This window comes from Aquila chrysaetos, chromosome 16, assembly GCF_900496995.4.
Source record: "Aquila chrysaetos chrysaetos chromosome 16, bAquChr1.4, whole genome shotgun sequence".
NCBI lineage: Eukaryota > Metazoa > Chordata > Aves > Accipitriformes > Accipitridae > Aquila > Aquila chrysaetos.
The window spans coordinates 10,817,647-10,833,653 of record NC_044019.1 but is presented as its reverse complement, the minus strand read 5'-3'; the positions used below and the strand labels follow the sequence as shown (position 1 = coordinate 10,833,653).

The 16,007-nt window shown below is 40.0% G+C and overlaps 1 protein-coding gene across 11 annotated transcripts in view; it reads left to right on the top strand.

The window, feature by feature from the left end:
- The first annotated feature begins 1,892 nt into the window (after positions 1 to 1,892).
- CHID1 (chitinase domain containing 1) overlaps positions 1,893 to 16,007 on the top strand; it is a 139,430-nt gene continuing 125,315 nt past the window's right edge. For 3 of the 11 annotated variants that reach the window (XR_003926839.2, XM_041129000.1, XM_030038291.2), the window contains exons 1-7: positions 1,896 to 1,974; positions 5,650 to 5,791; positions 7,225 to 7,374; positions 8,232 to 8,364; positions 9,366 to 9,410; positions 10,752 to 10,858; positions 12,342 to 12,403. Coding sequence is in view for 9 of the 11 variants with exons in the window: in XM_041129000.1 (XP_040984934.1) it covers positions 5,666 to 5,791; positions 7,225 to 7,374; positions 8,232 to 8,364; positions 9,366 to 9,410; positions 10,752 to 10,858; positions 12,342 to 12,403 (623 nt within the window). In the remaining 2 variants the exon portion in view is untranslated. Of the gene's footprint in view, positions 1,975 to 2,091; positions 2,333 to 4,508; positions 4,600 to 5,649; positions 5,792 to 7,224; positions 7,375 to 8,231; positions 8,365 to 9,365; positions 9,411 to 10,751; positions 10,859 to 12,341; positions 12,404 to 16,007 lie in introns of those variants that run through there. The other 8 variants (XM_041129001.1, XM_030038289.1, XR_005934074.1 and 5 more) reach the window with 7 other exon arrangements.

Below are 16,007 nucleotides of genomic sequence, written 5' to 3'. Positions count from 1 at the left end.
AATTAGTTACATAGGGGAAACTTAGGTGCTGAGATGCCCAGTGTTGTGGCACCCAGCCTTCAAGTACCTGGCTCAAGAAAAGGAATTCATAGTGCCAAGTTCAGTTACTAAATTTGGGAAGTAGTGCATGGGGTAGACAGTGGGAGTTAAACAAGATGCATTCATGATTCCCAGAACAGATACAGATTCCTGTCTCTTTGAAGAACATTGAAAATGTAGAAGCATAAAGATCACCTATCTTTTAGTCTTCGTTAGTGGAATGTCAGCCTCTGGTTGGGACTGCGCAATACCTTGTAGATGTGTTAAAAATGTGGGTGCATCCTTACATAGAGGAGATAAGATCTGTGATTCCCTTACAGGTAGCTACAGGTCTCCTCAATGGCAGCATGTACCCTGTCAACTACTTGCAGCAAACCTTTATCAGTCCTGCTAAGGCTACAAGAAAGAGAGTCAATAGGAGAACATGATGGGAATGCAAGACAGGAAATGATAGATTTCATTATGGAGAGACTGGAAGCAAAACTGGTTTTTCATGCCCTCATGACTTATCTGTTGTTCCTGCTATTTGGAAGTGTAAGCTGGAAGCATTTAATGTTTGTGAGAGCGAACAGCATGTTACGAAACAACAGAAAATCTGGTACCACATTTATTGTAAATTAGGTACTATAGTTATGCACCTTTTAAATTTGGGGTAGTTTATATATATGTGTTTCAAACATGCCTATCAAGCAGTCCTATGAGATTAAAAAAAAAAAAAAATCACTTCTTCAGTGAAAGCTGAAGGATTCAGAGGTGTTTTGGTGACACTAAAAAAGTGGGATGAGACATTCCTTTTTCCTGCTCTTTAGTCTGTAAGCATGCGTGTCTGAATGTGCTAGTGAGTACCAGTTTCCTTTCTGAAGTCCTTACTAGAATTTAAATCTGGGTGATTCAGTGCATAGAGAAAGTGTACGCGTTCTTAGCACTGGCCAGAGAGACCATACAGCTGGTTCACCAGCAGACTTCTGTTCAGAGGAAAAGCATTTCTATTTTTCTTTTCAGTGTTAAAGAATGTTCATGAAGATCTTCATTACACAAGAGGGAATGAAAGAGGAGGTCAGATCAGGAGAAAATAAGATAACCTTTCAGTTCAGCTTCTGGGAGGTTGCACCAAGCTATAACCAACACAGAAAGCAGGTCACAGAAAGGCTTCTGTTGGGAAGTGCACTGCCAGGATATGTGAGGCTTGCCACTACATCACGACATAGCACAGACATTTTTATCAAGTCTTTTTATATGGTATTTAGTCCCTGCAAGCAGCCCATGAAATACCGGGCTTACATCAAAACCTCTACTGCAGAAAAAAATAGTAGCAGCACAGCCATGTTGTATGTAAAAACGAACTGCAGAAGGACAAAACAGAAGATAATAAAAACCTCAATTTAAAACATAAACTTTTATTTTAAAGCATGTTAATGGCCATCTGAGATTCGACCCCTCCTTTCTGCACAGTTGGAGTTAGGGATATTGCTTGCTGCCTCTCTGCAGCCTTGCCTGCACTATAATTTTGTCTCCAGGCCAGCGCACGTATTTTAGCCCAAACTCCCTACTTACCTACGCTATTTGCTACAGCTTGGAATAAACCAAGAGGCTCTTTAAGGGAATTTACGGTTAGACCGTGACTAGCATTTGCTTTCTGGGTACTGATGAGCGCCAATGCAACCCGCACCCAAGGACGGCCCAGCCTCCTCCTCCTCCCGCGGGGCTCGGCCGGCCTGGGCAGCTGCTCCCGCGCCTCTCGCCCCGCCCCGCGGAGCCGGCGGCAAGCAACAGCCACTGCTTCGCCGCCATGTTGGCGCAGCTGGCTCTTAGCCGCCCCCCGGCGGCCTCTCTCGCTCCTCCCCGCCCCGCTCGGCGCCGCCTGAGCGCTGCCCCGTCAGCCGGCGGGGCGGTGCCGTCCGCCTCCACTTCCGAAGCGGCGGCGGCGGGCGGGCGGTAGGTGGTGGCAGCGGGCGGCTGAGGGCTGCCTGGGGGGAGGGAAGGGGGCGGGCGGTAGGGCTGCGCCCCGGAGGTTGCGGTGGTCCTTCGGCCTGCGCCGCAGCCGGGGGGGGGGGGGGGGGGTGACACGGCACTTGAGGGTGGCCCGGGTGGCCCCACGGGGTACGATCTCGCGGGTGGGCCGCGGCGGGGGCTTGCCCTGAGGGAGCCTGCTGGCGTGGCAGGCTTGCAGGCTGTTGTCCCTGAGGTCTGCGTGGAAAGCTTTCGTGTCTCGAGAGTCAGACGGATATGGGAGGCAATTTTTACTGTCAAAGTAGAGCACCTCACAAGAGGAAAGGGAGTAATGTTTACACAGGTTAGAAACGGGTTTATTTTCACTCCTGAATCTAGTTTTTGTTGATTTAATTTAAAAACAGATCAACACAGTGCTTCCTGGGCTTCCTTTACTAAGTGGTGCAGACTCCTGCAGCAGCAGTTAGAATCTAGTTTCTTCTTTAGAAATAAAGTATTAACTCTGATTTCCAGATAGTTACTGTGCCAGCCTCCAAGATTATTTAGTTTCTTTGGTTGCTTCTTTGGAACAGCCTAAATTATGCCAGCTTTTCTCTCTTCCAAAAATAAAGGTGCATTTAAAACCGCTGACTGTTAAACTCATGTGGAGACTCACATTAAACAACATTTGCGACCTGGCTTAGAGAGAAACCTGGGCTTCACATCAGTTTGTCAAAAGGTGTTTTAAACCTTAAGTTGTCCATAGTATCAGTTGAACAAGAACATAGAGTCAGTCTTCAACTTTGCTTGCACTTTGCAGGGATACGTTAAATAAACAAGAGTGCAAAGCTCATACAGTTCTACTCAGTTTAGTTAGTTTGAGAAGAATTAAAAAATTATGCAGGAAGGTTTGCAGAAGAAAAACTTGGTAGGGATCTAGTTTCATGAAGCTTGCAAAATTCATGCTTATAGTTTCCATAAAGAGCATTTAAAGTCTGACTAATTCATCTTCATGTAGAAGAGTGATGCTCTTTACTTAATTTTCACTTAACTGACGTTGTTAAAGAACAAATTATTAAAATAAGATTCCAACCAAGAGTCAGTATTGGACTGTCACTGACAGAAACCATTTTGCCACAGGCTCAGTTCTTCATGTAGATCTAGGAGTGGATGTTGACTTAATAATTGGCAGATGGATATGATCATGTCAAGGAAATGAGCGCATTTTGATGGCTAATTAGAGTTCAGTGATTTTTTTTTTTTTTAAATTCTGTTCTTCAGCTGTTAAATGTTAACTTTTCAGGGAAGTGGATGTTGTAGCTAATTGTTTCTGAAAGTGAAATCAAACACCTCTAAATCAATATATACCAGCTTCTGGAAGAATTGATATCCTGTCCAAATAGTTAAGACTTGTATTGACTATTCAGGCTCTCCGTTGTTCCTCTCTGCAGTAGTTTATAGATCCTGCCAGGCTAGATGGAACAGAGTAGATGCTAGCAAGAGCGACCTGCTTTGTCTAATTTTTAGGATGTGGAAAACAAGGGGGTTACTAGTGACCTTGAAGGCAAAGTAGAAGCATAGCACCTTAATAGTAGTGAATTTCAAATGGTGTAGCAGTTTAGCTTTTACCCCGCCCTCTGGATCCAAGAAGTATTAGAAGGCTTTCTGCTTTTATTTTGCAGTCTTTATAAGACTTGACTAAAGCCTTCAAATAATTGTGTATATGAGGTTTTTGATGCTCAATGTTCTTTGGTGCTAGTGGCATTGTTTTTTTCAAGTACTTCTGCTGCTGTCATCCTTCTGCTTCGTTCTCTAATCACGTACTTCTCTGTATTTTCCTGCAGAATCCCTAACTCCTGCAGTAAATATCTTTGCTTTTTAAAACCTCACTGCTAAGCCGGCCCCATCCTAATATGCTTAAGTTTATTGGGTTGTTGATCTCATCTCTGCATTACCACTGTTGGCCTCAAATAGCTGCTGTTTCATTGAGTACAATTCCATTTAACCTTTTAAGGTTCCTTCTGCCACCATGTTACTGCCACAGTACTCCTTCGGAGTGCTCAGTCTGTTCTTGTGGGATCCCTCACCTGATGCTTTGTACAGAAACAAAATACTCAAATTTTGGGCAGCATTTGTTATCAGTGCCCACAGAACAACAAGTCTTGTAAATATGACTTGAAGAAATGAGCTCGTAAGTCTTTAAAGTGAGTGGTAGAAATGTTAATTCTTCAGGCTAATACAGGAAGCCCGAGAATTTTTAAAGTTTGAGAAAACTTCAGAAAATTATGGGAAAGGTAACCTTTTTTTCTTCTCCATTGGCGTCTCATAATTATGAGAAACAGCCTGATATGTACCTAGAGCCACTAGTTTATTATAGGTGAAAGCTAGTCCCAGTTTGATACTCAGGACTTCCAGAGTTAGTAACAGGTTGCTTTTCCTTCATTCTGGTATTTTACCTCCTTTAGCCCTGGTTCCCCTAATGCTAAATATTTTTTCTCTGTTTTCTTCTTATCCACTTCTGGGAACTAGGCTGGAAAACCAGTGTGACTCATGGATAGGGAGAGGTTGAAAAACAAGCTCTGGCTGTATTTGAAATTTTTTTTGTAAAGTCTTTCCTCTGAGAGAACTAAGGTATGATAGATAAATAGCACTGAACAGAACTGTTCTCTCTTAATTCTCAATTCTTTTATCTGGAACTGGGACAAACTGTCAAAGTCATTCTTCTAGTCCAAAAGGATTCTGCCCCCCCCCCCCTTTTTTTTTTAATTCTGTGTGTATCACTGACTTGGCAAGCAATTTAAAGCAGAGTTCTCACCTGTTAGTAAAGGCACATAGCTGTAAGCATATAGCTATAATTCCTTCTGTCTCTTAATTAATTTGTGACTTGCTGACTGGGTTAGGCAGGAGCAGAAACAAATGGTATCTCTTATCTGCTATAGAAAAAGTAAGGTGGAACTGTAATTGTCCTGGGCAGCAGACATTTATCTCAGTTTTAGCTGTAAACCATTATACTTCTTTAGGGATTCTTTAAAAGGGAAGCTGCAAGTGTCAACCCACTTTCTCTGTGATATGCTTATTAAAACAAGGGACAAAAAAAGATGTTTGAGTGTTGGGGATTTCTTGGCTGAGTGAGAACGAAGCATAAACATACAAAGTGCTGAAATGGACAAGGACGCTGTGTCCTTGTACGCTGGGAAAAGGAAGATAAGAAGGGCCTGACAAGCAACTCCTGGATGCCGAAGAATGAGATAAGCAACCGCGGGACGCCTCGTGAAGAGGCTTGAGCAGCCAACAGAAGGATGAGCCGGGAGAGTGATAGAAAGACATTAACCAGTGGTGTTTTAGCTTATGGCGCATGGACAGCTGATGCTCAGCTTAATAAAGTATATAAGCACGCTATTTGGGCAATAAAGGGAGAACAACCTTAACCGTATCGGTGTCCAGTTGTTACTCGGCTCACGTCTCCGGATGGCTCCTTGCAACATTTGAGCCTAGGAATCTCTTAAAATACTCTGCTATTTTGCTGCCAGAGCAAAAGCACTATTAAAACAGTACTGCCTTAATAACTCTGATTTTAGAGGGAAGGAGAAAAGACAATTGCCTTACTTTTCTTAGACAAGAAAACTGAATTAAACTGTTATATTCTTCTGTTCATGGAGATTTGAATCCTTATGTTTTCAGGGCAAGAGAAATTGACATGGGGAAAACCACCATGAGGCTTCTCTGTACTTCACTTTCTCTTACCATGATTTGCTGGCTAGCTGAAGGTACCCTGTCAAAAACAGATGCAAAGAAAGGTGCTACAAAAAAAATGGAAGAAAAGGTAAGAGAAATAACTGAAATGCTCGTCTTATCTAACGTGTGCAGGGAACTAATGGAACTTTGGTGAATGGACTCTCATTCTGTCAAAACTGTGCTAAAAGCAACCATACATTTCCATTGAAGCTTATGCTTACAAATAAGACTACCTGAAACTGTTCTTTCCTTCAGCTTTTATGTGTGTCACAAATGGTTGACTCCTTGAACCAATATGATGTAGACTTCTGGAGCTTTATACCCTATGTGAGCTGCAGAAGCAGGAAGTTTTTGTCCCCTCTTGCATAGCTAAAGGAGGCATACTTCCATGGCTTTGGAAAGGGGGATGGGGAGCAGTAGTTTGGCCCAAGAGCACCAGGTCACTTACTGGTGGAAGGGAAGGTGTTCTCAGCCTTGCCAATGGGAAGGCTCTATCCTGATAGAAGAGTTTGAGGAGCCTTCTAACCAGCAGTTCCTTTGCAGGCAGAAATGATTCAGAGTCCCGTAGCAATCTGAGCAAGCGGAGCCAACATGCTGAAGTCTCTCTTAACTTGCTGAGCATGTTCTTGTTTCCTGCCTATTTTCTTTCAAAACTGCAAGAAGGCACAGCAGTGCAAGAGAAAGGGTGTGTACAGAGAGGAAGTATATTTACCAGTGCATATACCAAGTATAGGTACTTACTGTTGCTAAGCATGTTAGGTAAAAAAGTAGGCAATGTTAAAAATCCTCTCCCTTACTTAAATTGTAAGTACAGATAATCCTTTATTATGCAGATACATCTGTCATTGTTTGTATTGCTTGCTCAATGTCTACCAGGAAGAAAATCTAGTCTGCAGGTAGTGAGGATAATACTAAATGTTAAGACAGGCCTTATCCCTAAAGTCCTTACGCTGAGTCCATAGATGGTTTCTGCATACTCACCATGCACACTCTATTAGGCCTTCTCACTCTGTTTCTGTCTGCTAAAACTTTGTGCTGTTTTAGTTGAAGCAGACCTTCCTTAAAGAAAGGTCTTCAGAACCTGGGCCTTCGGTAACCATAATGCAGCATACTCAGTCTAAAATATATCCAGTTTAGAAGTTGTCTTCAAATTCTTGGTTAAGAACTCCTAGCCCCTTTTTATCATTTGGGGATAACAGGCCAGAAAGCATCGACTAGAGAGCAGAGCACCATCAGCTGTGGTGAATTATGTTCTTTAATCTTACCACTTACTGATTTTTTTGTTTGTTTATATGTTGTTTTCCTTGCAAACAGTAAGTTTACTGATGATGAAAATAATTTCTGAGCAGTTTCCTGTTTCAGTTTTAAATCAAACTGCTCTGCATCATTTAAAATGAGTGCTCAGAGTTTAATGATGTGATTTTTCTGTTTGTTTTGTTTTTTTTTTTTTTCTTTTTGAAGTCTGTTATTGAAAATGGCTGCTTTGTATAGCTGGTTCTAAAAACTGTCTTCTCCCTGCAGACACTGCATTCTGATAAAAATGTGCGGGAGCGGGGACTGGTAGTTGTGGATCCAAAGGCAAAGGATATTATACTGGAACACAGAAGTTACTGCTCCAAGAAGATGAAGGAAAGGCATTTCTCGGGAGATGTTCTGGGATATATTACTCCCGTAAGTTAATAAAATGAATAAAATTGGTGCTTTGAATAAATATGCAGCACGCTGTGCTAATCTGCAATCTTGTATCCTGGTGTTAAAGGCATTTTTATAATAATGGGAACTTCTGGTCAAATACAGTCAAATATAACCAGAGGATTGTTTGAGAGCAGGCTTGAGATTCAAGTGGTCTCAAACCCTTGTTCTCCCATCCATCTCTTGAAGGATGTCTAGGTCATATAGTTTTTCTTCTCACTGGTCAAACAGAGGTGGTAGTGTTCTCTTGTCCTTGATGAGCCATGTGAAGCTGCAGTAAAGTCGGAACAGGAGGGCTACTAAGTGTCCTCATACCACGCAGCTACCAACTTGAACCTTCTAAATAAACAGTAAAAATTTTATGCTGCTGTCAAACTGATCTCTTTTGCTATCCAGTCTTACTATTATTCAGAGCATTCTTTCTTGAATAATAAATGTTTCTTCCTTTTCTTTAGAGGATGCTTTTCACTTGTTTCAGTCTTACACTGCTCAAAAGAGAAATAGATGTCCTATAAATTTTCACCTTTCTCAAGTTCTCTTGAACATAAATGCAGAGTCTGTAAATTCAAAAGTGTGTTGGAATCTACATGCAAATTCCTGTAGTTCAGGTGAATTTTCACAATTCGAGTATTGCCTTTCATGTAGCTATCAGTTTCCAGAGTAATTTCTTATTTAAATAAAAATAATATCCCATAAGGTTTCCTCAAACTAACAAATGGGGATCTAGGAAATTATTACATTTGTGTTAAAAAATTTGTATTGGTCAAAAGTAAAGTGAACTGTATATCTTGCTTTTGAGCCTCTCACTTTTTTTTTTTTCTCCTTTCTTTTGCAAGTGGAACAGCCATGGCTATGACATTGCTAAAATATTTGGAAACAAATTTACACTAATCTCACCAGTCTGGTTACAAGTGAAAAGGAGAGGGAAGGAAAGGTTCCAGTTCACTGGGCTCCATGATGCTGATAAAGGTGTTATTTTCTTTTTCTTTGAATATGCATTGCAAGTAAGATTACTGGTCTTGTTGCAGACTAGGTAGCTTTGGCAATATATGCCTGTGGGTTTTTCTGACTCTGCCTCATGGTGAAGTACTTTCATCCATTCCATTTTTGGGGGAGTTTTCTTCAGTGAACTTCTTTCTGTCCCCATGTGCTTCCACATGTGTATATCGTTTATCTGTCTAAAGAATAAGTAGAAAGATGGCTCTTTGACAAGGCTGTCTACAAAGCCCCTCTTAAAAAAAAGAAGGGACAAAGAATCTGTACAGGCAGAAATGGTCTTTGGTGTTTGCACTGTGCAGTTGTTTACCTGCTGTGGTTTTTTTTTCCTTTGCAAAAATCTTTGGGTGAATTTGTTGTGGGAATGGAAGATAAATTTGATCGGAAGAGAATTTTTCCCTTCACTGTCAAGAAACTGGTAGCAAGTTCAGATTTCAGCTAGTATGTTCTTAAATAATAACTAAGTAGTTTATGGTTTTGAACTTGATTGAATGTGGAATCTTATTTGAAACAGCTATAATTCTTACCATGTTGGTGCCTGCTAACAAATTCATTTTAGTGCAGTGACTGCCAAGAGGAGTGGATGGGACACTTGAAAGTCCCAACTTTAAAAAAAATAAAAAAATAAAAATTCCTCCCAGGTGATGCTTGGTGTCTACAGAAGTGTTGTTCTGAGTAGGCAGTAAGATAGTTTCCGTGATGAGGCAGAACTGTAAGCAACAGGGCGGGGTTGGGTAGGGACTATTGTAAGATTGTAGTAAATGCTAGTTATGCTGTGGTAGAGCTGAATAGCTTCAAATTCTGTGCATCAGAAGATGTTTCATCTGTGTTGGTTATGAACTAGTAGTCTGTGGCAGGAAGATAGGTATAATGAAACTATGCTACATTATTTGAAGAATGCTTGAAAATATATTGCCATTGTCAACATCGTTTATATTTTAACAGTTGTTCTCTTACTTGATACTGTTTGACAGGCTGGATGAAAGATGTCAGAAAAGCCTCCAAAAACATCAAAATAGGTGAGCCTCTGTTTTATGTTTGGTTTTTATCTTCTTTAACTGCTAGCAGAGCAAAAGAAGGCTTTGTTCCAGGTGTATATGGGAGAAAGGGAGGTTACCTTAGCACAGCTGTATGAAGGAAAAAATCTGAGAAGAAAAATAAAAGCAGTTAACTATAGAAAGTTAACTGATGTGTTGATCCTGTTGGTGCCCTAATGTTTTGCCTTAGCTTCTTGTCTCTAGATAAACCCTGGATCACAGGGCCCTCTCTGGAGGGGTACTTTGTACATAACACTACATGCTTACCTGGGGGAGCAGTCTTCAAACTTGTTGCTCAGGGGTTCTGCTTAGTTAAAAAGAAAAAAAAAAAATCCAGGTCTGAGTCAGTCAGACTTTTCTGCATGATAGTAGAAAAGTCCTCCTTTGGCTTTTCTCCCCTTGAAGCTGGGAACTCAGGGGATGTGCCACGGTGCGTGTTTTTAGGGAAAATGGCAAACATTGCTATAGGGATAGTACTGTGCTAGACTCCTTACATTTGTCTGTAGCAAGAATTCTGTGGAACTGTGAAACCCTTCTTGATTCAGAAGGGAGTATGAAACTTGAAATGCATTAGAAAAATTGAATGCTCAGTCAAATATTTTAAATTACTTCAGCTGCCGGATGATAAAGCCTTTGAAATCTCTCTAGACTCTTCTAAAATACTCTTTTACATCCTTGGTACTTAGAAAGGGCTTAGATGTAGCTCTCTATGAGTTGTTGGCTTTTCCAGTGTGCATGATTGGCGACTGTTCCAACAGCAGCTTTTCTGACTCTTGTCTGACTGTTTTTAAAGTTTTGTGTTGTTAGAAAAAGAAATTATGTGAGCTCAAGTTCCCACGTTTTCCAAAATAAAAATTTGTCATAGGGTCTTGAGATGAGTAGAAGAGTGAAGTAATATAGGGCTGTGTACAAAAGAGTAAATTAGAGTTTGAAGTGAACTTTTCTATCTTGTTCTTGTGGTAGAAGAGATGCACAGCTTACAGAAAGATTGCTGTTTCATGTTGGTGTTCTTTTAAGACTCTGCTTGGGGCCCAAAGTGATTGTTCAATTAAGATTGTTCAATCAAGTGAAGGTATCTTTTCATAAAAGTTGCATCAGTACAGACCTTTAACTAAACATAAAATGAACAAGAATGTTCTACAGTGTCAATTTATCTGTACTGCTGAAGTTGATCAGAGTAAAAAAGCAAATGATCTTAGTCATGGGATATGTTGTTTAGTGGCATCTCTGCTTGTAACTGCTGTATTCTGTTTCTGCAGAAATATTCCAATGTAGATAATAAATTCTTAATTTTCACTACTGATTGACAACTTTGCTTGATAGTGCCTCGAATTTTGTTTGATGGCTGGACTTATCAGGACTTTGAGAGTGTTTTTGGCAGTGAGGATGAGATAGAGGAGCTTACCAAGAACATGGTTCTCCTAGCCAAGGTAAAAAGACTTTTTGCTAATGCTTATAAAATAGTGTAAGATGATATTTGATTCCTTTTGTAATTGGTGTTTTCTCATTTCCAGTAGTTTTATATTCTACAAAATAAAATTCTGCTTAAAACAATAATCAGGCAGGATTCTTAATAGTGTGTCCTGGTGTGTGTCCAATTCCTGTAAATACGAAGTATAGCAACACTTAAGTGCGGTTTACTACAAGTCTAAAGTGAGACTATATAAGTCTGATCAACATAACCTTGTTAAGTTACCATTGGCAGCTGCATTGATGACTTGTGCCTGCTATAAATTGTGATTGATAAAACCTGTTCCAAACAGCTGGCAGGCTGAATGTTACTGACACAGTAGTGGATACCTGATAAACTTCTCATGGAGGTTGCCTGGTGAGCAGACTGCTTTCTTTTAAGTTTCTGTTAAAAAAATAAATCTATTAAGCAGGGGCTAAACTGGTTGGTAGCATTTTTTGATAGGCAGAAAAAGGGTCATGGGTGCAATGAGCACTGTTTTCTGTGTTACAGGAGTACATTCAGGCTCAGGGTGCTAGAGCTAATGAGCCACTTTTAATACCAAGAATAACTCACTTGATCTCTGTTACTGTACAGTTTTGCTCAGGTCTGATAAAGCAGTTTGCTTAAGATGTTAAGAGGCTGGGGAGAGGGGAAGGGGATTTCCTTTAAGGAATGGTTACTGTTTGCTAAGGTTTTCTGGGCAGCCCCTTAGCTAATGGCTTTAGAGCTATGCATGTGTAGGACTAGATGAGTTGCACCCAAAAGACATTCACCTTTAGCAGTTGATTCATGACAGCCTGCTTAATTACTGTCATAATAAGTTTTGTCACTTGCTACATGATGTAAAGAAATCTTAAAGTGCACTAGAGGAAGGCAGATGTAGAGGTAAACTGAATAGTTTCTTAAAATTTATTACTGATACATCAATTTTAGGTCCTCAGCAACAGTTGGCCTCTTAAAGAAAGGGTACTCATGTACAACAGTATCCTTGATCATGCTAAACATAAATTATCACAAGTGAGATTAATTGTGGGAGATGTTTGGAATCATGCCTATGCCGAGTTAGCATTTACATCTTTAGACTCAAGAGTTCACAAGTTTTTTCCCTATATACATGTAAATGTGTGTCAAATGATTTGCTTAACAACCAGCTTTCATTAATGGCTGAATTTTCCCGATCTGATACTGGTTTATCCTGTAAGGGTAGAAGCCATGGATAACTAATAGAGATTTTCAACTTCTGCATGTTTGTTAAATAATTTGTGCTTCTCTGACTTCTTCATGAAATGCTGCATTAAAGGTGAAGCTGGTATAAGAATACAAAGCATGTTCAATCTGTAATAGTACAAGGAAAAACTACAGTAATTGTGTGCTTCGATATTGTATTGTCATCTCTGATACAAGCATAATGAATAAGCACGGTGATTGACTGTATATTGTTGTCAATTCCCTTTATTTAGAATGAAAATTTTGATGGTTTTGTAGTTGAAGTTTGGAGTCAGCTGGGAAATCAAAAGCAAACGTGAGTATAAGTCTCTAGGATGCAATTCTGAAAAATTGGCTCTTTTAAAGCATCTTTTAAATTTGTCCATGTTGATTTGCATTTGTCATAAATAAATACACTTCATTCTAGGACAACTGAAGATTGTTCCACTTATCTTAGAATGAAGTAGAAGAGTCTACTCCACTCTACATGAGCTCAAAGATTACATAATAATCTTCACAGTGGACCTAGCAGACCACATTAGCCTTTCATGTTTGAGTTCTGCAAGATGTTACTGTTGTGCAAGGGTGAAGAGGGTACCTCAACTGCGTGCTTACTCAGATGTTGGCACTGGCCTTTATTCTAACATTCATTGGTTTGGGTTACTGGGTGAAGCTTGGAAGTGTGGGATGCTTTCAAGACCACCAAATTTGAGTTGATTAGGAAACCTTCCAAACCTTTATATAGAGATTTTTTAGACATACTGAAACTAAAACCAAAATCCCCAACCTGAAGCAAATCTAGGGAGAAACTGGCTTCCAGTTCTTGCAAGCACAGTATACTTTAAACTTTGGAGTAGTTTATCTACCTTTTGATAGCTCTGCTATGAAGTTTCAGTGAGTCTGCATTTATTGTAGCTGCTAAAACTAAAGGGCTTATCCATATTAAGCTGTTTCCTGACATACTGTAATCTGTTTTCCTTGAGCAAAAGCCCCTTGGCTGTCTTAACACCTTGGACAGAGTCAAGGTGAGGCAAGCTCCAAACTGCTGCTTTAGAAGGAGAAGGCAGAACGTGTGGTGAAATGAAATGATTCAGTGCAGAAATCTGAAGATTTTGTGTTAGTTCCCTCAGGAGATTCAGGCTTTGACTCCCTAAAGCACAGTATTCCTACCAGCTCTTCATTGCCTAAAATATCTGGGGGAAAATAGCTTAAAAGAAAGCTCCCCAGAATGCAGACTTCATTATGGAAGACTTTCGCCTTTCAAAAATGTTTACTTAAGGTTATTCTGTTTAGGGCAAATGTTACTGACTGCTGGCACATAATAGTTACTTCTGGAACTGAGTGTGCTATTAACAGAGTCCTACCTTTCCCCTATAAAATCAACACTTGGAAACAAAGAATTGAAACTGTAGAATCTTTGTAGCCTTGTCAGGGGCTCCACCAATTGCGCTGGAATGAATAATCCTTAAGCTAGGTGCTCTTGCTTATAATTACGTAATTCGCCAGGTTGTTCCTAAGAGTTGATCTTTATACTGAGCTCTGAACTTATTGCAATGTCTTAGTAAGACAGCCAACAAGGTGATTTAAGCAATTAGTAACTGCCGGCCAGAAGTTGGGTGTAGTGGTGTAGTGCTCAGTTTATCTACTGTGCTTATTGTATTTCAGTAAAATTGATGCTTTTCCTATTAGTTAAATTACACGAATGTGAGACAGACTGTATTACTGTAATTTTAAGACTCAGTGAAGACCAATTTAAACACACTAGCATCAAAGTTCTGTGTTGCAAATGACACACATGAACAAAGCATACTTTTTATTAGCTCCAGGGTGAGTTTACTTGTGGCATGGTAAAAATGTTACTTTTTGCTAGGAGTAATGCTGGTTCAAAACAGCATTGCTTGTCCCATCATGTGTGATAAGAACTATTTGTACTAGAGGAGGTACTGCTGTGTAGTTGCTCTAGCCTTCAGTACCTGAGTGTTATTTAGGTGAGGTATAGAAGCACCACTTACATATTCACCATCTGTCTGTTATTGATAGACAGGAGTCAGAAGTATTTTCCACAACTTCAGAGAAGTAAAGGGTTATTCTCATAGCGTAGAATGGTAACTGCCTCCTTTGCTCCAAGTCAGTAATGTTTGATCATATGTGGACACCACCTATGAACAAGGCTTTAGGATTATCCTAACTAAAAATGTGAAAGATGATGTTTGGAAGAAAAACATGAATAGAAGCAAAAGTTATGAACTGCAGATTTTCCTTCTCTTCAAGACCAGTTTTAAGTGCTTCATTGTAAACTCATCTGTGTTTTTTTCCTCCCTTTATTGCCACTCCCCTGTAAATGGTCAGGGTGTTTAAGTTGCAGAATACCTTGTGTTGGGCCTGCCTCCTCAGAGACAAACATTCTGAATAAGGCTAATCTAGGCAGCAAGCTGAAGCTAGGCTTCTGTGTGGACTAACAGTTGTTTTGAGAAAGTAGAAGTACAGCATTACATTAAGATTTTGTCTCATGATGCTTGTAAGTTATGGGACCAGTGTCTTCATTTTTAGTTTAAGTCAGTTTTTCTATCACTTGCTCTAAAACTGGATGGCTTGGGTATCCAGTGCCCCAGGGGTTTTCCCTATCAATGTTTTTTGCAGTGAACAGGTGCTTTGAACAGGTCTTAAGGGGCGGAATTAAGTGAACTTAGCACCTTGGCAAGCCTGTATTTTTATTGCACATTGAGTGCTGTTACTTTGGGATCTGTTAATTTCCTTTTGAGTAGCAGAGCAGAGTTATTCCTGATAAATGGGTAAGCATGGATGGTCTGCTTCGCTCATCCCTGCCAGAAAAGAATTGGAGCAGCCCGTGACCTCTTCAGCCCACAGAGTGGCAGTATTGTAACATGAGTCATACCTGTCAGGTAGTGTCTTTCAAAAGTGACAACCACCACCAGTAAAGCATGTTCTTAACCTTGGAAGGGTGGGGGTCAGTTGACAGGTAGGTGTCAACACAGAGATGACCCCTAATCCTTCGGAGATGTGAAGCATTCATAGAACAGCAATTATGTATGCTCCATATAAAGCATCTGTATTGACTGTTAGGTATGTAGTGTAGGCTTTCCTGATTCAGATCCTTCAAGGTCAAACACCTGAAAGTAGCTTAACCTACTTCTAGGTAAAGGAACAACAGATCATAATGATGCTCCTAGGAACAGATAGTCTGCCTTTAAATTGCTTTCAGAGCTGTCTGACAATACAAAGAGACCTGCCTAGCTAATACAATTTATTCCTATTATTTAGTGCGAACATGTTTTAGTTTAAAAAGAAAATAAAAAATCAGTTTGTTTGTCTGTTTTTTCTGAAATACAGGGAATAATCTCACATAAGCAGTTAGCAACGGGTTATTGAGACTCAACACAGGTGCATAAAATTATCTGGGGATATGCTGCAGCTTCCAGCTTGCCTTATGAAATGTCACAGTGGTGGTGTGGATCTAAGTAAGAAATACTTCACTTAGAATCATTATGGTATTTATTTTTCAAAACCTAAAGTAATTGGATACCTAGCTATTAAATTAATAAATAATAAAATGGCACTCAGTTATTCTAGTGCATCCTTTCGTGTATCTGTGTTGAGGGGAAAGCTGTGGAAATGATTCCTGTTATTTTTTTAATAGTGTTATGGAAAAGTTCCATGATCCCGTCCAGTGCACTACCTTAGTGGTGCAGGAGCATTTAATATAGCACGTTTCTTTATCAGACTTAAAGTGACTAGAGAGTGGGATTTGCATATGGAACATTTGTGCTTGATATGGTGTTTCAGCTATGAAAAAAGCATCCACTCTCTAAAGAATGTGCAGTGGTACTTTTTAGCAGAGTGCACCAATATTTCTTGAGGCGGGTGAGTCTGCAAAAGAATCTGAAAACCCGCAACTTGGT